General features: G+C 39.9%; 1 protein-coding gene across 2 annotated transcripts in view; it reads left to right on the top strand.

Moving 5' to 3' along the window:
- NDUFAF7 (NADH:ubiquinone oxidoreductase complex assembly factor 7) overlaps positions 1-24,342 on the top strand; it is a 24,748-nt gene extending 406 nt beyond the window's left edge. The window contains exons 2-10 of one of the 2 annotated variants that reach the window (XM_045447137.1): positions 23-183; positions 13,842-13,922; positions 14,916-15,026; positions 18,059-18,272; positions 19,113-19,171; positions 20,079-20,189; positions 22,589-22,732; positions 23,142-23,315; positions 24,047-24,342. In XM_045447137.1, coding sequence (XP_045303093.1) covers positions 23-183; positions 13,842-13,922; positions 14,916-15,026; positions 18,059-18,272; positions 19,113-19,171; positions 20,079-20,189; positions 22,589-22,732; positions 23,142-23,315; positions 24,047-24,259 — 1,268 coding nt within the window. In that variant the 3' untranslated portion in view covers positions 24,260-24,342. The remainder of the gene's footprint in view (positions 1-22; positions 184-13,841; positions 13,923-14,915; positions 15,027-18,058; positions 18,273-19,112; positions 19,172-20,078; positions 20,190-22,588; positions 22,733-23,141; positions 23,316-24,046) is intronic. The other variant, XM_045447138.1, reaches the window with a different exon arrangement.

The raw sequence follows: 24,342 nt of genomic DNA, 5'->3' as shown, positions 1-24,342 counted from the left end.
CCCGTTTAACTGTTTTTCGCAGTCATTCCCTGTTTTTGGAGAGGGAAATACTTCAGTTCCGGGAGAGAGCCGGCAGAAAACCAGGTGACACCAATGCTGCGGCATCTTGTGTACAAAATCAAAGCAACTGGCCCCATCACTGTGGCTGAGTACATGAAGGAGGTCTTGACCAACCCCACCAAGGTACCAGTCGGGGAGCCCGAGGACCAGGCCCTGCTCTAGCGGCCTTGAGGTGTGAGCCAGGAGGGGTGTGTACAGGGAAGCCCCAAGTCCAGGCAGCGGTGGGCCTTCTGCAGGGGAAGAGCCACTCCCACGGACCTGGAGATGGAGAATTAGTGTCAGGTGGTTAGGGATGGATCAAGTCAGTGGCAGTGCCATAAAGAAGGGAGAACGAATTCCAAAGCTGTTCAGGAGGCAATGTAACCCACTGAATTTAGGAAATGAGGATGTCTTTCCTACCTGGGCTGATTGATGGTAGCTGGTGGTATCATTTCTCTGGGAGAAGGGAATGTAGAAGGAGAAAGAGCAGTAGCCTCTTTAAGAGGGAGGAAAAGGACAGAATTCAATCCAAAATATGAACCTGAAGTGCAGACAGGACTTAAGTGGAAATCTACAATAGGCATCTGGAATTATGAATTTAGTCCTGGAGCGTTGTCTGTGTTGGGATGGCATTAGCAGGCATTGGAAGCATATTCTGGGTTTCCTTTTTGGGAATGGAAGGTCTAGGTCTTTATGCTTCAAGGATTAAGCACTGCCCCTGCTCTCTGTCCTGGATTTCCTTCTCTGCTCAACAAAGCCACTTGGTGAAAGCTGGGGTCCTTTTGGTTTAGAATGTTTCACCTGTTGGTGGGTCGAAATATGAAATCTGGACTTCTGGGGTTTGTTTGGCCTATTGCTGTTGGATGTGGTGAAGGCAGGGATCCTTTCATACCTGTACTCAGTGCTACCACATACCAACAGTTCACATAGGGAGAAACTTTAGAACAAACATCTGTGTGTTAGAGTGAGGGTTCATTCATCATTGATTCAGGCTCCAAAAGGGCCAGGCACTATCTCAGGCACTGGGAATACTGCAGTGGACAGTGGAACATGGCACTTATGTTCTAGTGAGGAAATGATCTATAAATAAGGAAACAAGATAATTATAAATTGTTGCAAGTGCTTCTGAAGGCAAGGAAAAGAAGAAAAAAAAAAAACCTCAACAGATTGGTGGGGTTGAAAATAAGTGGTGCAGTGGGAGTAGGGGTTGTAAAAGTTCCCTTGGTAGGTAGGTGGCCAGGAAAGGCCAGATGGTTGAGATGGGCCAGCCTGGCAAAGAACTGGGAGTGAGTCCCCGATGGAGGAAGGGGAAGTACAAAGTTTTGGAGCTGGCAAATGTCTTTGCATTCACAGAGAAAAAAAAGGCACCAGTATGGCTGGTGGGTGGTGACTGGGGGTGGCAGGTAATAGTGAGGAAAGTAGATGAGTTTGAGGGAGGAGCCAGTTCATTCAAGGCTTTCCTGGAATTTAGACTTTTGTGTTAGTGCAAGGGGAGAACATCAGGAGGTGCATTTGATGCATATTGGTGATGACATCCAGGCGGAGACAGCAAGTGAGCAGCTGGCTGTAAGGGTCTAGAGTTCTTGAGAAAGATTGGATATGCATATATTAATTTGTTCACCAGCGTATGGATGGTGTTAAAATCCAAGGAATCTGAAAGAATATATTTAGAGAACCGAAGGTTACCCCGGGTTAAGCCTTGAGGAAACTCTTTGAATTTAGAGTAGAGGCTTTTTTTTTTTTTTTTTAATCAGCCTTAATTTTTATTTAAAATTTGTTAAACCTTTTTTTTTCAACGTTTATTTATTTTTGGGACAGAGAGAGACAGAGCATGAACGGGGGAGGGGCAGAGAGAGAGAGAGACACAGAATCGGAAACAGGCTCCAGGCTCTGAGCCATCAGCCCAGAGCCCGATGCGGGGCTCGAACTCACGGACCGCGAGATCGTGACCTGGCTGAAGTCGGACGCTTAACCGACTGCGCCACCCAGGCGCCCCTGTTAAACCTTTTTTTTTAATTGGAGCATAGTTGATACAATGTCACAGTAGTTTCAGGTGTACAACATGGTGATTTCGATGACTGTACCTTATACTATGCTCACCACAAACGTAGCTACCATTTGAAAGTAGAGTTTCTTAACCTAGGGATCCTTGAATAGAAACGGGGCTGTGACCTTGGATGGGAATAAGAATTACACCATTTGCATTAGCTTCTTTTTTTCCCCCCATTTTTACTGAGAAATAATTGATGTACGTCACTGTATAAGCTTAAGGGGTACAGCATGATGGCTTGATTTGCACATGTTGTGACATTACCACAGTGACTTCAGTTAATATCCACCTTATGTAGATACATTAAGAAGAAAGGAAACAAAAAGGGAGAAAAATTTTTTTCTTGTAATGAGAACTCTTAGGATTTACTTTCTTTTTTTTTTTATTTAATTTTTTGTTTTTTAAAATTTACATCCAAACTAGTTAGCATATAGTGAAACAATGATTTCAGTAGATTCCTTAGTGCCCCTTACCCATTTAGCCCATCCGCCCTCCCACAACCCCTCCAGCAACCCTCAGTTTGTTCTCCATATTTATGAGTCTCTTCTGTTTTGTCCCCCTCCCTATTTTAAATTATTTTTGTTTCCCTTCCCTTATGTTCATCTGTTTTGTCTCTTAAAGTCCTCATGTGAGTGAGGTCCTATGATTTTTGTCTTTCTCTGACTAATTTCACTTAGCATAGTACCCTCCAGTTCCATCCATGTAGTTGTAAATGGCAAGATTTCATTCTTTTTGATTGCCGAGTAATACTCCATTGAATACATATACCACATTTTTTTTTTTTTTTTTACCACATCTTCTTTATCCATTCATCCTTTGATGGACATTTGGGCTCTTTCCATACTTTGGCTATTGTTGATAGTGCTGCTATAAACATGAGGTTGCATGTGTCCCTTTGAAACAGCACACCTGTATCCTGTGGATAAATGCCTAGTAGTGCAATTGCTGGGTCGTGGGTAGTTCTATTTTTAGTTTTTTGAGGAACCTCCATACTGTTTTCCAGAGTGACTGCACCAGCTTGCATTGCCACCAACAATGCAAAAGAGATCCTCTTTCTCCACATCCTCGCCAACATCTGTTGTTGCCTGAGTTGTTAATATTAGCCATTCTGACAGGTGTAAGGTGGTATCTCATTGTGGTTTTCATTTGTATTTCCCTGATGATGAGTGATATTGAGCATTTTTTCATGTGTCGGTTGGCCATCTGGATGTCTTCCTTGGAGAAGTGTCTATTCATGTCTTTTGCCCATTTCTTCATTGGCTTATTTGTTTCTTGGGTGTTGAGTTTGATAGATTGTAGAAAACTTTGTAGATTTTCGATACTAACCCTTTATCTGATATGTCATTTGCAAATATCTTCTTCCATTCTGTCGGTTGCCTTTCAGTTTTGCTGATTGTTTCCTTTGCTGTGCAGAAGGTTTTTATTTTGATGAGGTCCCAGTAGTTCATTTTTGCTGTTGTTTCCATTGCCTCTGGAGACGTGTTGAGTAAGAAGTTGCTGCGGGCAAGATCAAAGAGGTTTTTGCCTGCTTTCTCCTCGAGGATCTTGATGGCTTCCTGTCTTACATTGAGGTCTTTCATCCACTTTGAGTTTATTTTTGTGTATGGTGTAAGAAAGTGGTCCATGTTCATTCTTCTGCATGTCGCTGTCTGGTTTTCCCAGCACCACTTGCTGAAGAGACTGTCTTTATTCCATTGGATATTCTTTCCTGCTTTGTCAAAGATTAGTTGCCCATACGTTTGTGGGTCCATGTCTGGGTTCTCTATTCTGTTCCATTGATCTGAGTGTCTGTTCTTGTGCCAATACCATACTGTCTTGATGATTACAGTTTTGTAGTATAGCTTGAAGTCTGAGATTGTGATGCCTCCTTCTTTGGTTTTCTTTTTCAAGATTGCTTTGGCTATTTGGGGTCTTTTCTGGTTCCATACAAATTTTAGGATTGTTTGCCCTAGCTCTGTGAAGAATGCTGGTGTTGTTTTGATAGGGATTGCATTGAATATGTAGATTGCTTTGCATAGTATTGACATTTTAGCAATATTTGTTCTTCCTATCCAGGAGCATGGAATCTTTTTACATTTCTTTGTGTCTTCTTCAATTTCTTTCATAAGCTTTCTATAGTTTTCACCTCTTTGGTGAGATTTATTCCTAGGTATTTTGTGTTTTTTTTGTGCAACTGTAAATGGGATCGATTCCTTGATTTTCTGTCGCTTCATTGTTGGTGTATAGGAATGCAACCGATTTCTGTGCATTGATTTTATATCCTGCAACTTTGCTGAATTCATGAATCAGTTCTAGCAGTTTTCTGGTGGAATCTTTTGGGTTTTCCATATAGACTATCATGCCATCTGCGAAGAGTGAAAGTTTGACCTCTTCCTGGCTGATCTAGATGCCTTTTATTTCTTTGTGTTGTCTGATTGCAGAGGCTAAGACTTCCAATACTATGTTGAACAACACTGGTGAGAGTGGATATCCTTATTTTGTTCCTGACCTTGGGGGGAAAGCTCTCAGTTTTTCCCCATTGAGGACGATATTAGCATTGGGTCGTTCATATATGGCTTTTATGATCTTGAGGTATGATCCTTCTATCCCTACTTTCTTGAGGGTTTTTATCAAGAAAAGATGCTGTGTTTTGTCAAATGCTTTCTCTGCATCTACTGAGAGGATCATATGGTTCTTATCCTTTCTTTTATTGATGTGATGAATCATGTTGTTTTGTGGATATTGAACCAGCTCTGCATCCCAGGTATAAATCCCACTTGGTTGTAGTGACTAATTTTTTTTAACGTATTGTTGGATCCGGTTGGCTAATATCTTGTTGAGGATTTTTGTATCCATATTCATCAGGGAAATTGGTCTATAGTTCTCCTTTTTAGTGGGGTCTCTGTCTGGTTTTGGAATCAAGGTAATGCTGGCATCATAGGAAGAGTTTGGAAGTTTTCCTTCCATTTCTATTTTTTGGAAAAGCTTCAAGAGAATAGGTGTTAACTCTTCCTTAAATGTTTGGTAGAATTCCCCTGGAAAGCCATCTGGCCCTGGACTCTTGTTTTTTGACAGATTTTTGATTACTAATTCGATTTCCTTACTGGTTAAGGGTCTGTTCAAATTTTCTATTTCTTCCTGTTTCAGTTTTGGTAGTGTATATGTTTCTAGGAATTTGTCCATTTCTTCCAGATTACCCATTTGATTGGCATATAATTGCTCATAATATTCTCTTATTATTGTTTTTATTTCTGTTGTGTTGATTGTGATCTCTCCTCTTTCATTCTTGATTTTATTTATTTGGGTCCTTTTTCTTCTTGATCAGACTGGCTAGTGGTTTATCAATTTTGTTAATTCTTTCAAAGAATTTTGTTGATCAAATTTTGTTAATTCTGATTTCATTGATCTGTTCTACTGTTTTTTTGGTTTCGATAGCATTAATTTCGGCTCTAATTTTTATTATTTCTTGTCTTCTGCTGGTTTGGGGTTTTATTTGCTGTTCTTTTTCCAGCTCCTTAAGGTGTAAGATTAGGTTGTGTATCTGAGATCTTTCTTCCTTCTTTAGGAAGGCCTGGATTGCTATATACTTTCCTCTTATGACTGCCTTTGCTGCATCCCAGAGGTTTTGGGTTGTGGTGCTATCATTTTCATTGGCTTCCATATACTTTTTAATTTCCTCTTTAACTGCTTAGTTAGCCCATTCATTCTTTAGTAGGATGTTCTTCAGTCTCCAAGTATTTGTTACCTTTCCAAATTTTTTCTTGTGGTTGATTTTGAGTTTCATAGCATTGTGGTCTGAAAATATGCACGGTATGATCTTGATCTTTTTGTACTTACTTTGGGCTGATTTGTGTCCCAGTATATGGTCTATTCTGGAGAACATTCCATGTACACTGGAGAAGAATGTATATTCTACTGCTTTAGGATGAAATGTTCAGAATATATCTGTTAAGTCCATCTGGTCCAGTGTGTCATTCAAAGCCATTGTTTCCTTGATGATTTTTAAAAAAAATTTTTTTAACATTTATTCATTTTTGGGAGACAGAGACAGAGCATGAGCGGGGAAGGGGCAGAGAGAGAGGGAGACACAGAATCTGAAGCAGGCTCCAGGCTCTGAGCTGTCAGCACAGAGCCCGATGCAGGGCTCAAACTCATGAACTGTGAGATCATGACCTGAGCTGAAGTCAGACGCTCAACCGACTGAGCCACCCAGGCACCCCTCCTTGTTGATTTTTTGATTAGATGATCTGTCCAATGTTGTGAGTGGGGTGCTGAAGTCTCCTACTATTATGGTATTACTATCAATGAGTTTCTTTATGTTTGTGATTAATTGATTTATATATTTGGGTGCTTCCACATTTGGCACATAACTGTTTACAATTGTTAGGTCTTCTTGCTCTGTAGACCCCTTGATTATGATATAATGCCCTTCTGCATCTCTTGATACAGTCTTTATTTTAAAGTCTAGCTTGTCTGATATAAATATGGCTACTCCGGCTTTCTTTTGTTGACCATTAGCATGGTAGATGGTTCTCCATACCCTTATTTTCAATCTGTAGGTGTCTTTAGGTCTAAAGTGGGTCTCTTGTAAACAGCATATAGATGGGTCTTGTTTTCTTATCCATTCTGTTACCCTATGTATTTTGATTGGAGCATTGAGTCCATTGACATTTAGAGTGAGTACTGAAAGATATGAATTTATTGCCATTTTGATGCTTGTAGAGTTGGAGTTTCTGGTGGTGTTCTGTGGTCCTTTCTAATCTTTTGTTGTTTCTGGTGTGTGTGTGTGTGCGTGTGTGTGTATATATATATATATATATTTTTTTTTTTTTCATCTTTTCTCCTCTCAGAAAGTCCCCCTTAAAATTTCTTGCAGGGCTGGTTTAATGGTCACAAACTCCTTTAATTTTTGTTTGTCTGGGAAACTTTTTATCTCTCTATTTTGAATGACAGCCTTGCTGGATAAAGAATTCTTGGCTGCATATTTTTCTGATTCAGCACACTGAATATATCCCGCCACTCCTTTCTGGCCTGCCAAGTTTCTGTGAATAGGTCTGCTGCAAACCTGATCTGTCTTCCCTTGTGTGTTAGGGACTTTTTTTCCCTTGCTGCTTTCATGATTCTCTCCTTCCCTGAGTATTTTGTGACTTTGGCTATGATATATATGCCTTATTGATGGTCGGTTTTTGTTGAATCTAATGGGAGTCCTCTGTGCTTCCTGGATTTTGATGTCTGTGTCTTTCCCCAGGTTAGGAAAGTTTTCCACTATTATTTGCTCACATAACCCTTCTACCCCTGTTTCTCTCTCTTCCTTTTCTGGGACCCCTATGATTCTGATGTTGTTCCTTTTTAATGAGTCACTGATTTCTCTAATTCTTAAATCATGCTCTTTTGCCTTAATCTCCCTCTTTTTTTCTGCTTCATTGTTCTCTATAAGTTTGACCTCTATATCGCTGATTCTCTGTTCTGCCTTGTCCATCCTCGCCACTGCTGCATCTATCCATGATTGCGGCTCAGTTAAAGCATTTTTAATTTCATTCTGGCTGTTTTTTACTTCGCTTATCTCTGCAGAAAGGGATTCTAATCTATTTTCGACTCCAGTTAGTATTCTTATTATCATGATTCTAAATTCTGGTTCAGACATCTTGCTTGTATCTGTGTTGGTTGAATCCCTGGCTGTTGTTTCTTCGTGCTCTTTCTTTTGGGGTGAATTCCTTTGTTTTGTCATTTTGAAGGGAGAAAAGGAATTAATGAGGTAGAAAAATTGAAATTAAAAAAATTAAAATTAAAAAAATATTAAAGTTAAACATTAAAAACACACACATACACACAAATCAAATAGATAATGCTAGATCCCTGGCTGTTGTTTCTTTGTGCTCTTTCTTTTGGGGTGAATTCCTTTGTTTTGTCATTTTGAAGGGAGAAAAGGAATTAATGAGGTAGAAAAATTGAAATTAAAAAAATTAAAATTAAAAAAATATTAAAGTTAAACATTAAAAACACACACATACACACAAATCAAATAGATAATGCTAGATCCTAGGTGTGTTTTGGTCTGGGTGTTGAAAGTGGTTTGACAGATTAGAGAAAAAAAAAAGGGAGGGAAGGAAATTGTTTGAGAATTTGAAAAAATGAATACACTGAAGTAGACTAAAATGAGATGATGGGGGTAAAATAGAATTTGAAATAATATGCACAAAAATCAAGAATATAGTAGAAAAAAATTAAAATATTTTTAATAAAAGTTAAAAATAAATATGAATTTTTTCATTTTCTGTATTTAAGAAAAAAGAAATGAAAAAAAAAATCGTTTGAAAATTTGAAAAAGTGAATACACTGTAGTAGACTAAAATAAAATGGTGGAAGTAAAATAGAATTTGACAAAATTTACATAAAAGCCAAAAATATAGTAATGAAAATTAAATAAGAATATTTTTAATAGAAATTGAGAGTAAAAATGAAGTTTTTCTGCATTCAAGAAAAAGAAAAGAAATGGAAAAGAGAAAAAGAAAAAAAAGATTGTATGAAAATTTGAAAGATTGTATGAATACACTGAAGTAGACTAAAATGATAGAAGTAAAACAGAATTTGAAAAAATTTACACAAAAGTAAAAAGTATACCAATAAAAATTAAAGATATTTTTAATAAGAATTGAAAATAAAAATGAGTTTTTTCTCTTTCTGTATTCAAGAAAAAGAATCGTAAAAGAGAAAAAAAAAAAAAAAAGAAAGAAAATTGAATAGATGAACCTGCTAACAGATTGAAGTAGGACTGAAATTGTTTCATTTTCCCCTAGAAGTCAGTCTATGTAGCTCTTTATAGTCCATAAATTAGGCCGGTGGTGAGACTTGTGTTCTTGAAGAACAAGGTTGGCCCAGTTGGGTGGGGCTCAGTGTAACAGCTCTACTCTCCACTAGATGGCGCTGCTAGCCTATTGGGGTGGATTGTTGCGGCACTTGCAGGTGCATATGTGCATGCGTGGGAGTGGAGAAAATGGTGCCTTGCAGCTACCCAGTCTGTTCTCCCGGATCAGCAATCGCACACCCATCCTCTGTCTTCAGCGCTTGTCCACTCCCCGTTTTTTCACTCTCCATGATCAGGCCCCAGGCAGTACCTCTCTCCCAAGTTTTGTCTCAGATGCGGCTGTTTTCCCTGGCCCCTTACTTCTGAAGGACTGTGGCTTTGACCCATTGTGCCCCTCTGCAGGATGGTCTCACTGAGCAATAGCCGAATGAGCAATGGCCGAACGTCATCTGCACCCAGGAACGCCTGCTGTACCCTGCTGCTGCCGATGTCCTGAGGCTGCAGCCAGGTGCAAGCCTGTCCCAGAAAATGGTCGCAAGACAGTGTAGCAGCAGCATTTCAGGGATTATGGAAAATCACAACACACATCTGGCACCAGGCTTCACTCTCAATGGCCTTGCCCCAGCACCAGCGAATGTGGCTGCCTTCTGGGGTCTACTGGGACCAGGTGGCTTCAACAGTCTCTACCAAATGTCCTTTCATCAGTGGAACCACTTTTCCCTGTGTGGCCCAAGAACCTCCTGGACCCCACTCTGTTCCTGGGGATTCGCCTTTCCCACCAGAGCACCGCCAGGTATTGAGCAGCTGAGTTGCAGCCTTTGTGCTCCCCTTGTTTACAGTCTTAATGGAATTTAAACCCTCTCCTTTCTCCCTTTTTAATTTAGTCCCTGCAGCTGTTTCCAATTTTCCACTTTTTCCTCTAGCTGCTTTTAGATACTTTTAGATACTTTTCCCGTATCCCCCACCTCCCCCCGTCCCCGGTCTCCATCCTCTCTCCACCCGCAAAAGTGGTTCCCTACCTTTCGCAGCTTCTCGCTTCCCAAGTTCAGCTCTCCATGCCGTGTGCCTGCTGAATTCTGTCGTTCAGGCTGTGCAGATTGTTGTGTTAATCCAATCAGTTTTCTAGGTGTGTAGAATGGTTTAGTGTTGGTCTGGCTGTATTTCGTGGACACGAGACACGCAAAAAGCTTCCATGCACTTCCGCCATCTTGCCTCCTCCCCTCTCTTTAACATTTCTTGTCAGGCCGGTTTGGTAATGATGATCTCCTTTATCTTGTTTTGGAAGTTCTTTGTCTCTCCTTCTATTCTGAATTTTAATCTTGCATGGTAGAGTATTCTTGGTTGTAGGTCTTTTCTTTTCAGTGCTTTTAATATAGCACTCCTTTGTTCCCTGTAAAGTTTCTGCTGAAAAATCAGCTCGTAGCCTTATGAGGTTTCCCTTGTATGTTACAGTTTTCTCTTCTTTAAAAAAAAAAAAATTTTTTTTTTTAAATGTTTGTTTAGTTTTAAGAGAGATTGAGCTGGGTAGGAGCAGAGAGAGGGAGACACAGAATCCAAAGCAGACTTCAGGCTCTGAAGTGTCAGCACAGAGCCCAATACGGGGCTCAAAGTCATGAAATGCAAGATGGTGACCTGAGCCAAAGTCGGATGGTTAACTGACTGAGCTACCCAGGGGCCCCTCTTGCTGCTTTGAAGACTGTCTCTATCGGGGCACCTGGGTGGCTCAGTCGGTTAAGCGTCTGACTTCAGCTTAGGTCATGATCTCATGGTTCATGGGTTCAAGCCCCACGTTGGGCTCTGTGCTGACAGCTTGAAGCCTGGAGCCTGCTCCGGATTCTGCACCTCCCTCTCTCTCTGTTCCTTCCCTGCTCTCACTCTGTGTCTCTCTCTCTCTCAAAAATAAAGAAAGATTTTAAAAAAATGAAAAAAGAAAAGACTGTCTTTATCATTACTTTATGCGGTTTTAATTATTATGTGTCTTGTTGTGTACCTCCCTGGTTTGTCTTGTTAGGTGTTCTGTGTGCTTCCTGGATGTCTGCTTTCTTCCTCAGATTAGGGAAGTTTTCAACTATTATTTCTTGAAATAAGATTTTTGCCAACCTCTCTCTCTCATCCTTCTGGGATTCCTAATAATGTGAATGCTATTATGCCTGAAGATGTTGCAGAATTCCTTTAACTTATTCTCATTTTTAAAAAAAATTTTTTAAAGGTTTATTTATTTTGAAAGAGAGAGAGACAGAGCATGAGCAGGGGAGGGGCAGAGAGAGAGAGAGAGAGAGAGAGGGAGACACAGAATCTAAACAGGCTTCAGACTCTGAGCTGTCAGCACAGAGCCTGATGTGGGGCTTAAACCTATGAGCTGTGAGATCATGACCTGAACCTAAGTTGGATGCTCAACCAACTGAACCACCCAGGCACCCCTAAATTCTTTTTCTTTTTGGTCTTCAGTTTGTTTGCTTTTCATTACCCTGTTGGATTACTAATCTGTCCTGCATCCTCTAATCTGCTGTTGAGTCCCTCTAGGATATTTTTCATTTTAGTTATTATATTCTTCAGCTCTGACTGGTTCTTTTTGAATATTTTCTATCTTCTTGTGAAGTTCTCACTGCATTCATTCACTCTTAAGCCTGCTGAGTTTCTTTATGGTCATTACTTTGAACTCTTTATTATTAGGGTTATTGCTTATCTGAGTTTCATTTAGCTGTTTCTGTGATTTTGCCTTGTTCTTTCATTTGGGACATAGTCCTCTGTCCCCTCATTTTGTTTCACTCTCTGTGTATATATGTATTTGTTAAACCAGCTACATCTTTTGGTCTTGAAAGTAGTGGCCTTGTGTAAAACAGATCTTGTGGTACCTTATGTGCGGTCTCCCCTGGTCACCAGAACCAGATGCTCCAGGGATATCCCTTGTGTGGCTGCATGTGCCCTCCTGTTTATATACCACAGTTTCTTTATCCATTCATCCATTGATGGACACAGGCTGTTCCCATGTCTTGCCTGTTATAGACAATGCTGCTGCGAACATGGAGGTGCAGGTCTCTTTTCGAGGTAGTGTTTTCATTTTCTTTGGATATATTCTAGAAGTGGAATTGCTGAATCATATGGTATTCTATTTTAAAGTTTTTGAGGATCTTCCATACTGTTTTCCATGGTGGCTGTACCATTTTACAGTCCCACCAACAGTGCACAAGGGTTCCCTTTTTCCACATCCACACCAACATTTGTCATCTCTTGTGTTTTTGATGGTGACCTAACATGAGGTGGTATCTCATGGGTTTAATTTGCATTTACCTCCTTAGCTTCTGAAATTTAGCATTTCTCTCATTATGAATAGAGGAGACATCCTGTGGCATCAGTAATACCTGTAACTTTAACATTAGTGGAAATCACTGATGTTGTCATACCCAACAGAGTGATTGTAGGTATCTCACAAGGTACCATTGTGAGGTACCAATGTGAGGTACCATTGTGCTCATCCATATTTCAAAACTTTGTTACTTATTGGACCTTAAGTTTGGCTTTATTAACATACTTCTAAAGCTGCATATATACTATTATAACATCAGTTTAGTTTTTAAATATTGGATAAGTATTTTTCTTTTTTTTTTTTTTAACCCTATGTGTTTTAAAGTCTTGCATTTAAAAACATTGTATGAAGGGATCCATAGCCTTCATTAGGCTACCAGAGTGGTTTGTAATGCACCACAAAAACATCCCTGCAATCTTCACTTATGAAGAGAAAGGCTAGAGGGGGAGATGCTGTATGAAGTGAAAAGTTGTTTTTTTTTTTTTTTTTTTTTTTTTTTTTAAGTTGAGTGTGACTCAAATATATTTCTGCTGCTGAGAGAGGGAAGTTAAAGCTATAAGAGAAGGGGATGATAACAAGATCCTGGCCTATGAGGGCTGTGTGAGGAGAGGCAGTGGTCCAGAGCACAGGTGGTGGGGTTAGGTTTGGGTAAGAGCAGAAGGTGAAGGCATTTCATCCTTTGAGTTCTGAGGAACGAATGGGAGCAGGTGGAGGCCAGTTGGGGTCAGGAAGCTGAGTCAGTCCTATTTTGTAACATTCTTTACTTCCTGTGTAGACTGGATCCCAGGTCACCTGCAAAGAGTAAGATGGTGAAAGAAGGGGCTTGAGGAGTATAGAGGAATTTTTAACAGAATTCTTGAGTATTTCATGAAGTTTAGACAGTATGCTGAAACTTGGAATAGTATGGTAAATAAGATAGTTCTCTATCCCGAATAACTGTGTTTCTTGGTGAGGAACACAGATACATAAATAAATAAGCACATAAAAGGAAGCACTGCATTTAGTCTGAAGTTGGAGGGCTGGAGGAGGAGGTCAGGGAAGGTGACATTTGAGCAGATACTCACTTTTATTGAGTGTAAGATTGCCAGGGAGAAACAGGCAGGGAGAAAGGAGAGCATCTGCAATGGCTTGGATTTGTGGACAAAGAGGGCTAATTAAAAAAAACAAACAAAAACTTTTCATGGACATATAAACTTCATATAGAAAAATGCATAAACCACAGGTATGTAACTTGGTAAGTTTTCACAAAATGAACACTCCCTTTTCCCAAGCATCCAGGTCAGGCAACAACATCACCAGCAGGCGTGGCTAATTTGAAACAGTGAGAATTGGGGAGAGGAGGCTGGAGGGAGGGGCAGGCAGGATCTCACTGTGTTGGGTGTTGGGAGCAGGGAGGGGCTGGCGGGTGTGGAGATGGACGTGGCATGGCTTCTGCCTTGATGGTCAAGGAGGGGTCATGTTGGGATAGTATAGTTCTGCAATGTGATTGGTGCTGTGTAAAGTTTAAATCAAGTCACTGTGCTTATCATGTTTATTTAGAAGACGGAACTTTCTTACCAAATGATTATGTCATTGTATACATTATGTAAGATTCTGGAGGGGTGTTTTACAAAACTTACTTGAAAGTTAATCCGTTTTCTCCACTTTCTCTTTTTACTCAGGGATATTACGTGTATCGTGACATGCTAGGAGAAAAAGGAGATTTCATTACTTCACCGGAAATAAGTCAGATCTTTGGGGAGGTAATCGTCAGTTTCAACTATAAAAGAAGCTAATATCTGGGCGCCTAGGTGGCTCAGTTGGTTAAGTGTCCGACTCTTGATTTTGGCTCAGGTTATGATCTAATAGTTCATGAGCTCGAGCCCTGTGTTGGGCTGTGTGCTAAAGGTGCAAAAAAAGCCTGCTTGGGATTCTCTGTCCCTCTGTCTTTGCACACCTCTCTTTCTCTCTCTCTCTCAAAACAAACATTAATTTAAAAAGCTAGTATCACAAACACTTGAGAGCAGATCAGGTTGTATTCTTCTGTAATAAGTAGTGTTTTACACCTTTGCTTTTGTGATTCATCAAAAGTTTTAATTTTTAATCATTTATATGCTGGAGGAATACAGAATAATAGAGAAGAGAGAGAGAGAAAAGTGAAGGGAGAAAAGTTGCAAAACCCTGAGGAGTCCGTGGGGCGAGATGTGCTCTCAGGCCCCACCCTGCCGTGGTTGTACCGTAGTTCCAGTGGAAACCCCCTCACAAATTTTCAGTTCTCCTCAGGAATTCCAGTTCATTGATTTCCACATAAAAACCCCTGATGAATTTAGAAATAGAAAGTAGTACACAAGAGGAAGTGGAATCCAGGTATTAAAAATGGTAATTGTGCCTAAAAAGCCATGTAATCGTATCAGTCATATGAATGTAAAGAAATGGCATCATCTTATTTCATGTCTGTCTGCTGTCCCAACAGCAGCACCTTTCTGGAAGTGCTAGCCTCTTCCTTGTGTCAGGGGACCTCTTACAGTGGGGCTGCCTTTTAATGGTGCTCTGTTACTAGGCTTCCTAAGTGGTGTCTTTTGTAATGCCGCCTCCATGAGGCTTCTGGGTGTGCATACATATATGTACATAGTAAATGACATACATGTGGTCGTTGGCAAATATTTTGCTTTCTGGCGTAAAGTGCATATTTCCTTGGAGTTTTATATACTTTTACGCTATAATATTTCAGTACAGTTTTTTTTTCCTTGTTGCAGCTGCTAGGTATATGGTTCATTAGTGAATGGATGGCCACTGGAAAAAATGCAGCTTTCCAACTGGTGGAACTGGGCCCAGGCAGGGGTACCCTCTTGGGAGATATTTTGAGGGTAAGTAATAAAAGGAACGTCTTCAGAGTCTCGTGTACTTGCCTGAACCTTTGTTCTTTTGATTTGTTTGCAAACTTCATTGACTTCAGTGGCTTTCGGTCCTCCCTCCTTACCTCCTCTTTCTCTGCTAAAATACAATGTCAGAATGATATAATGAATCATTACTTATTGTTGTCTGTTTGTAATCTAAAAAGTGAGTGTAGGGGAGAACGTGAAAGGGAAAAGTTTAAAACCTTTAGAAGACATCATGGGAGAATATATTTGTCTTCTAGGTGGGAAAAGAATTTGTGAATTATGTAAAGGGTAGAAGCCATAAAGGTAAAGATGAATAGAGGGATAATTTCAACTACATTAAATTTAAGAAGTTATTGTTCTTTAAAGAAATTAGGAATTTTTTATTCTTCAAAGACACTGTAGGGGCGCCTGGGTGGCTCAGTTGGTTTAGCGTCCGACTTCAGCTCAGGTCATGATCTCATGGTCTGTGAGTTCCAGCCCCGCATCAGGTTCTGTGCTGACAGCTCAGAGCCTGGAGCCCTCGCCCGCTCATGCTCTGGTTCTCTCTCCCAAATAAACAAGCATTAAAAAAAATTTTCAAAAGACACATAAAGAGAGTGATAAGACAAGCTGCAAAGTGGGAGTAGTTATTTGCAACACATAAAGAACTGGTAGTTGGCATACATGAAGAATTCCTTTCAATCATTAAGAAGGTGACAGATAACTCAATAGAAAAGTCAGGCTAAAGATGTGAACAGGCCCTTCATGAAAGAGGAAGTCCTCATGGGCAGTAAAAACAAAAAGATGCTCAGACTGATTGGTAGTCAAGGAAATGAAAGTTAAAATCAGAGTGAGATACCACCGTGTCCGCAAGATTAGCACATTTGGCATCACCAAGGGTTGTTGAAGATGGAGAGATGGGGAGCAATGGAGACTCGCAGACACTGTAAGAGTGTAATTTGGGGTAAGCACTTTGAGATGTGCTTATTGGGCATCGTCTGCTAACGTCACAGTAACTTACACTGTATGAGCCAGCAGCACTTTTACTGCTAGACGTGTGCCCTACAGGAGCTAGTGCAGATGTGTACCAGGAGACATGGTCAAGAAGACAGCAGCATTGTTTAGAAGAGCAAAAAAAATGGAAACAACCCAAATGCCTTTCAATGGGAAAATAGATCAGTAAATTGTGGTACAGTCAGTCATACAGTGGAACATCAAGGGTTGTGAAACTGCATGAAATCACAGCAGAATGCACAACACTCGGACCTCAGTGTCTTGTGAGTGAAAATAACAATTTGTAAAAGAATCCGGATCATATGATTGTATCTATATAAAATCCCCAAATGTCAACATTCAACAATTTGTGTTTGGTGATACAAATGCAATTAGGAACATTTATAAAGAAAGAGCAGGAAATGATGGTGGTGGCATCTGAGGGTGAGGGAGGACACGTTTTCGAAGGGAAGGGTCGTGTCACTTTAACCAAAGATGCGGTATCTTTCCATGTATTGTTGTTTCTAGCACTGTACCTAATGTTTTGTAAAAACACTAAAGAGGAGGAATATTGTTTATAGTACGTGATAAGTAATTGTGTTTGTTAAACTTTTGTAGTTACACTGTTTTGGAATCCATTAGGCTTTTAAAAACAAAAACACATATTCAGTATACATTTGAATGTCTTGATGCAGTATGATTTTTGCTTGAAATTTGGAATCAAAGGATTTTTAAAAACGTATAACATCTGACAGATAATCCTGATTATATCATATTTGGGGGTAAAAGAAATGAACCACTGTTTTAGGTTTCCAGTGTTCTATTTTATCGCTTTAAATTGGCAAAGTCATTTGAATACAAAATACTTAATAAGGTTCTCAAATAATATTGTCTTGTTTCAGGTACAATAAAAATCAAGCCCACAGCTCTTAAAATGCATACAGGATGCTTCTTTAGATGAAGTCCTAAGAACTTTAAAAAGCTAAAGAATTTAAAAGAATGTTAAGAAAATGGACAAAGACGTAATTACGGACTTGTTTTCATTTTTTGATCATAATTTCTGAAGGATTTTTCTCTTGGGAAGTTTTCCATTGGTAGTTTCATTTCCAAATGAAATTTGGAAAAATTGTCTTATTATTAGCCTATACCTGCTTATTCAGATCTCAAAAATAGGAGGCAAATCAGCAGTGAAAATTACATTCAAATGAAAAATACTATTGGCATACTTTATGCGTTGGCATTGAATTTTTAGCATTGAGATATTGATAAAATATCAGTGTACTCCTTTTTTCTTCATGTTTACAACAGTTATAAATGTGTGTGGCTAAAAAAAATTAAAAATTGAAAGAACTGCGAAGTTAAACTGTCAAGTTTTTAGTGCCCTTCGAATTTGATTTCCTGGGAACACAGTTGAAACATCTCAAAGATGAGATTATTTCATAGACATAGCAGCTTCATAAAATCAGGGGGATATATACATTTCATGTTTTTGTTCTCTCTTTAGACTCCCTAGTCTGATTATTTACTGGATGCTAAATCTTTAATGTTTTTTTGTTAGTCTTAATTCTAATTTTTCTCATTAGGAAACCAAATTATGCATTGTTCGTCTTTCATGTAGACTGTAATAACTGATAGCTAATGAATCTCACGGACTGCTGGAGAGTGGCTTGTGTGAAGTTCCTCTGAAACCAAATTTTACTTCTGTGACATGAGCAAAGCATTAAGGGAAATGATTAGAAAACCTAAAATCTGGGGCGCCTGGGTGGCGCAGTCGGTTAAGCGTCCGACTTCAGCCAGGTCACGATCTCGCGGTCCGTGAGTTCGAGCCCCGCGTCAGGCTCTGGGCTGATGGCTCAGAGCCTGGAGCCTGTTTCCGATTCTGTGTCTGCCTCTCTCTCTGCCCCTCCCCTGTTCATGCTCTGTCTCTCTCTGTCCCAAAAATAAATAAACGTTGAAAAAAAAAAATTAAAAAAAAAAAAAAAGAAAACCTAAAATCTACTCAACACATTGTATTTTGCCATTTTTTTCTTTCTTTTTGTATTTAGGTGTTCAGTCAGCTGGGATCTGTGCTGAAAAACTGTGACATTTCAATACATCTGGTAGAGGTGAGCGAAAAACTGAGTGAGATTCAAGCATTAACACTGACTGAAGAGAAGGTCCCTCTAGAGCGAAATCCTGGATCCCCCGCGTATATGAAAGGTGTTACTAAATCTGGGATTCCAATTTCCTGGTACCGAGATCTGCAAGATGTTCCAAAAGGTAATTAGTTTACACTGCGTGATGAGCTAATTTTGATTACCACCCATCCCAGCGATGGTAGGCGACTACAAACGTGTAGAGCACTATAGTACGTTGACGCAATGCCACCAGAACCCTTACTCATAGGGAATAGCAAATTTGTTTCTAGAAAGTAGCATTGTATTAAAAAAATAACATGCCTAATAATAAGGAGAAATGCCTTTCATATGGTTTTGCACAAAAATGTAGATAGATCCCTATTGTACCTTTAAGTTTTTCCTGACCCCTAAGATAGCACTGACGCTGAGGCAGTCCAAGGCGGTGGGGACTGATGGAAGCAGAGTTAGGTGGTTTGAGTTTAACTGTCTCATCTTTTGAACATCCTTGCTTACCTTCAGAGAGGTGGGAAAATCCCTGCACTCGGCAGGGACCATCCACTATGTTGATGGACCTCTGCTCCCACCTAAAGTGGTGGTCTGACCTTGGCAAGCCACCTCGGCGAGTCCTGGGCTCAGCTGTCTCAGATGATTTTAGGAAGTTGAAAGCCTCTTTTAGCTAACAAATTTGGGTTCTAATTTCTTTCATGCCCTGTGATGAATAAAGGGTTAAATTGATAATTGGGATGTTTTGGCCGTCGGGTCCGGATATGTGGAAAATGAGGACGGTAGTAATTGTTCTTGAGCGCGTTCTCAGAGTAGGCAAAGCAGTGCCTGAGGTGGATGATTCTCTGGTAGCGATGGTTGTGGAAGCCACCTCAGGTTCCTACTCGATCCGCTAGGCGCTTTCTTTTGTTGATGTTCAAAAGAACGATTAGATATTGCCTTAATGCTGAAACTATTTTTTCCTTCTGTTTTTAAATAGGGTACAGCTTTTATCTTGCGCATGAATTTTTTGATGTTCTTCCTGTGCATAAGTTTCAGGTATTGATGGGATAAAGTCATATTTATAATTGAATAACAAAGGGGCTTATGTTGGAAGAATAAACGTGAATGGTATTTGATTACTGTTAAAGTTAACTCTGGAATTCTGATGAATATAAATAATTGAAAAGCAAAAGTAAAAGGTTAAGTAGAATCTTAATTGTCTTAGGATAACTATTAAGAATGTTTATTTCCCATAAGAGACTCTTAAACACAGAGAACAAATGGAGGGTTGCTGGAGGGGAGGTGGGGGGGGGATGGGTTAAATCGGGGATGGGCAGTAAGGAGGGCACATTTTGGGATGAGCACTGGGTGTCATAGGTAAGAGATGAATCACTGGAATCTACTCCTGAAGTCAGGACTCCACTGTATGTTAACTAATTTGAATTTCAATAAAAAAGCTTATTTTTCCAAGGACAAAGATATGTGAGAATATAACATGGTAAATGGCTTTATTGCAAGGAAGGATTACGTTTTAGCCAATAGTTTTGATATCCAAAGATGAAAATTTTTCCTCATTGAAACTGAAGTGAGCAGACTTAAGATTTGGTGGTAATGTATGTGTCCTGGTAATTTTTAAGGCTAAGAGCATGCATTGATTTGTTAGCAAAAGCTTTTTATTAGTCCTTCAGAGTCTGTTTTCCATGTTAGGGGGCACTTTCCATGCTGCTTAGTTTATCTTCAGCTCCATCACTTATCTAACCAATACTAGTAGTTTTCATCTGTCCGTCTTACTGTTTGAAGGAATTGAAGTAATGACTTCAAGTGATTTTAAGTGGTAAAATCCTTTGTAAATGTTAGTCATCTATCTTGTATATGGCAGGAGAAAATTAATAGTTATTTTTGGGAGGCAGTTTTGAGGAAAAAACTTGTAAGAATTAGTTTTTATGTGTTATTTTGTGTTTAGAAAACTCCGCAAGGATGGCGAGAAGTATTCATCGATATTGATCCCCAAGCTTCTGATAAACTGCGGTTTGTTTTGGCGCCTTGTGTCACCCCAGCGGAAGTCTTCATACAAGTAGGAATACCACGCGAATCCTCATAGTCTTGTTTTCTGAGTTACTGCTTTACAGGGGCCAGGAGAGATTTGCTCTTAACATATGCGGTGCATTTTATGAGTGGGAAGTGCAGAGGCTATCGAGTCAGGAGCCTGGGGTAAAATCCTTTCTTGGGTGCGTGACCTTGACGTAACAGGGAAGTTAGTAAGCGCTTACTCTGCAAGTTCTTCACCTTCTCCCTTCACTCACTTCCCTACCACGCGGTGATAGTATTGCCTACCTGATGGTACAGTAATGCAACAACTGTTTAATGAGTACTTTGTATATGTGACTCTGTATTTTCTCATTTAATTCTCAAACGATTATGTAAGCTTCATTCTACACGGCCAAGATGGTTCATGTGCTGCTGCTGCTTTTGCCCTCAAGGAGTAATCACAAGAGCCATTCTTGTGTTTAGGGTTCAAAAAACCCTATACTTGTGAGGAACGTTTAGGTTTTGGATTGCATGTTGTAAAAAGGTCTACTTTTTGGGCCATAACTAAGTACTTTTTCCTCAGAAGTTACTTGTTTCAAAATCACAGGAGCTTTTAAACATGAACCTATCAATTAAATTTTTTTTTTTTCCAGAGCATAATTAAATTCAAATAGCAACCTGAGTGCTTGGGGGCATTTCTGTTTTTTCATATTCTAGCTTCCCAGTTTTACCTGAGTGAGAAGCAAATTCATAGCTACCAAGAGCTAACCCTCTGCTCCTGGGAAATACAATTGTTTTCAGTTCTTGACTTGAGTGAGTGGTATTCACGAGAGAGGGAGCGATGACTTTCCCTCTCATTTGAGTGGGGCAAATGGTGACGGAATCTGCCATCTTGAAGAGTGGTCGAAGATGGTAGGTATGTCACCACAGCACCCCGAGGTGTCAGTTTATGCCTGAAGTGGCTAATCTCATGGGGTTACAGTTCAACCACAGTAATGTATTTTATAAAGCTGGGGGATGGGGCACCTGGGTGGCTCAGTTGGTTAAGTGTCCAACTTCAGTTCAGGTCATGATCTTGCACTTCATGACTTCAAGCCCCGCGTTGGGTTCTGTGCTGACAGCTCAGAGCCTGGAGCCTGCTTCCGATTCTGTGTCTCCCTCTCTCTCTGCCCCTCCCCGACTCGTGCATGGGCGCGTGCTCTCTCTCTCTCTCAAAAATAAACATTAAAAAAATAATAAAGCTGGGGGCTAAGTGCTTTATTGTTTGATTTAAGCCTCACAATAAGCCTTTTGTGTACATGAGGAGGAAGCACTCTGCAAGTTGAAGTAACTTGTTTCTAGTAAGCAGTACGAAGAGCAGAGACTCAATTGCTAAGTGTGTGTGACTCCATGCCTGTTAGCTCTGTGCCATTAGAGGCAAGATCAGGGCAGGTCAGTACTTCATTTTTTTTTTTTTTTAATATTTATTTATTTTTGGGAGACAGAGTACAAGCAGGGGAGGGGCAGAGGCAGAGGGAGAGGGAGACACAGAATCCGAAGCAGGCTCCAGGCTCTAAGCTGTCAGCACAGAGCCCAACGTGGGGCTCAAACCCAAGAAGTGCAGGATCATGACGTGGGCCTGACTGAGCCACCCAGGCACCCCAAAACTTCATTTTTAAGAGTATATTAGGAAGGAGCAAAAGTTAATACAGGTTTTCATAATAAAGACCAACGCTTTTTCCCATTTTCTCAGGAGTTAGTGTAATGTCATATATACTAGTCAAGTTGACAAGTTCTAATACTGTCATTTCACTTTTTAGACTAATGGGCACTAAAATAAATAAACATCAAAAGAATCATCTAGACTATTAGGCACTTATTAAGGACCCTTAGTAAATAGTTGAATATCTTGGGAAATTACGGCCTCAGGTACAAGGTCATGAGCTGAGGTTTCTAGACAGAGGGCATATCATTGGAGTATCTTTTGCCCTAAAAGAAGGTATCAAAACATACTTACTTGCTAGGGTCTATCTTGTTATATTGGATTTATATCATTTGTTCTTTCAGCACAAATTTTAGAGCATCTGTTATTTGCCAGGCACTATTCTAGGCAGACAAAAATTCCTTTCCCATGCATTCAGCCCAGGGGAATATATTTATATGAATTACGAGCATAATATCACCATAAATAAAACTATAATGAACCAGCCATCTAGGGGTTTGGGAGGCATATGCCTTTTTATAAGAGGGATTAAAATTAAAATATCTTTGTAAACTTAGTGGACGGCATCAAAGCACTAGGGAGTTCCATATAATAAAGAGGACGTCATGTGGAAAGTTGAGTGTGGACAACATAATGCGTATTGAGAAGGAGTGTATTGTAACCAAGAAATGCTCATTATAGAAAAACCCTAAGGAAACCGTTCTTTTCAGTGATGCATTTTGATGCAGCTGTTCCTTTACCAGAGTGATGAAACGAGGGATCACGTGGAAGTGTGTCCTGAAGCTGGTGTAATTATTCAGGAACTTTCTCAACGCATTGCGCTGACTGGAGGGGCTGCGCTGATTGCCGATTATGGTCATGATGGGACTAAGACAGACACCTTCAGAGTACGTATAATTCAGCAAGATGACTTCTCAAAAGTTAATTGGCATGCTCTATTAAGTTTTTAGGTTTGAAACTCATTGAAGATCTTTATCTTTGGCTTCTACAGTGGCTAGCATTGTAATATCACATTATTTTGTCATGAATATTCATTTATAGTATTATAATTGTCCTTCTCTATTCCATCACTGTGGGCAGCATCTTCAGGCACTCCAGGCGGCACTTTATATTGGGTTTTCCACATAGCATCTCATTTGAAGAAAGGGTGCTGTTTTAAGAGTTTGGAAACCACTGATTCAGGCTACGTTTTTCTTTTTAACAGCTGTTATGTAAAATGTACTAAAATGATAGCATTTCCTTAATCTTGATAACCACAAAAGGACAAAAATTCATCATTTTAAAATTATTTTCAAGGGATTTTGTGGCCATAAGCTTCATGATGTCCTTATCGCCCCGGGAACTGCAGACCTAACAGCTGATGTAGACTTCAGTTATTTGCGCAGAATGGCAGAGGGAAAAGTAGCTTCTTTGGGTCCAATAAAACAACAGACGTTTTTAAAAAACATGGGCATTGATGTCCGGCTGAAGGTAATGATTTATTTCACTATCTTAAATATTTCAATTTTGTAGTATTTCTAATGTTACACTATGTGTTAACTAACTGGGATTCAAGTAAAAACTTGAAACAAAAAATTTTGTAGTATTTCAAAACCTTTAAAATAATAAGTATGTCTGGCCTCAGCGCTCCTATTGTTAGCCAGATGCTTGGTATTGCTATTGTAGGGTATGGTGGAACCAGATCGCCTGTCATGGCGGGGGAGCCTTGTAAGTTACTGCGTCTCCGTGTGAGGTAGATTTAAGACTTCCAAATGGTGTTCGTGTTTGTTAAGAAAACTTGACTGTGTTTATCGGTAGATCAAACCACCTGGGAATATTTGCTAAACCTACAAGTCCACAGGTTTGGGTCTTGGCAACCTACGTTCCCCCCGCCCCCCCAGTAATTTTTATTTTTTATTTTATTATGAGAGAGAGTAGAGGGCGAGGGAGAGAAAATTCTAGGCTCCATGCTCAGTGTAGGGTCTGACACGGGACTCGATCTCATGACCTGAGCCAAAATCAAAAGTTGGACGCTTAACCGACTAAGCCACCCCAGCGCCCCAGCAACCTGGGCTTTTAGTGAGCACCCCATGACTCTTGAGGCAGGTGATCAGAAATCCCATCTTAAGTAGTGCTTTACTGAGTGGCTAACAGTCATGAGTGTTGCTGCATGTAACTAGGAATCCTTCTGGTTATTTCTTCTAAGAAGTTTTTCCTTTCAGGTTCTTGCAGACAAATCAGATGAGCCATCCAGGCAGCAGTTACTTCAGGGGTATGATATGTTGATGAATCCTAAGAAGATGGGAGAAAGATTTCACTTTTTTGCCTTGCTACCTCATCAGAGACTTCATGGTGGAAGCCATCCGATGAATGCATGTCAGTCAAAACCTTCTCCGTCACCTGTAGCTGGGTTTGGTGAACTTGCCTGGAGGTGATATCTCAATGTGGACATTTTACCCCTAAGTCTGCCTAAGAAAGCAAAATAAAGGGAACCCATTCACATATATCACAGGTAAAA

This window comes from Leopardus geoffroyi, chromosome A3 (assembly GCF_018350155.1).
Source record: "Leopardus geoffroyi isolate Oge1 chromosome A3, O.geoffroyi_Oge1_pat1.0, whole genome shotgun sequence".
Lineage (NCBI taxonomy): Eukaryota > Metazoa > Chordata > Mammalia > Carnivora > Felidae > Leopardus > Leopardus geoffroyi.
This window is presented reverse-complemented; position numbering and strand designations above follow the sequence as displayed.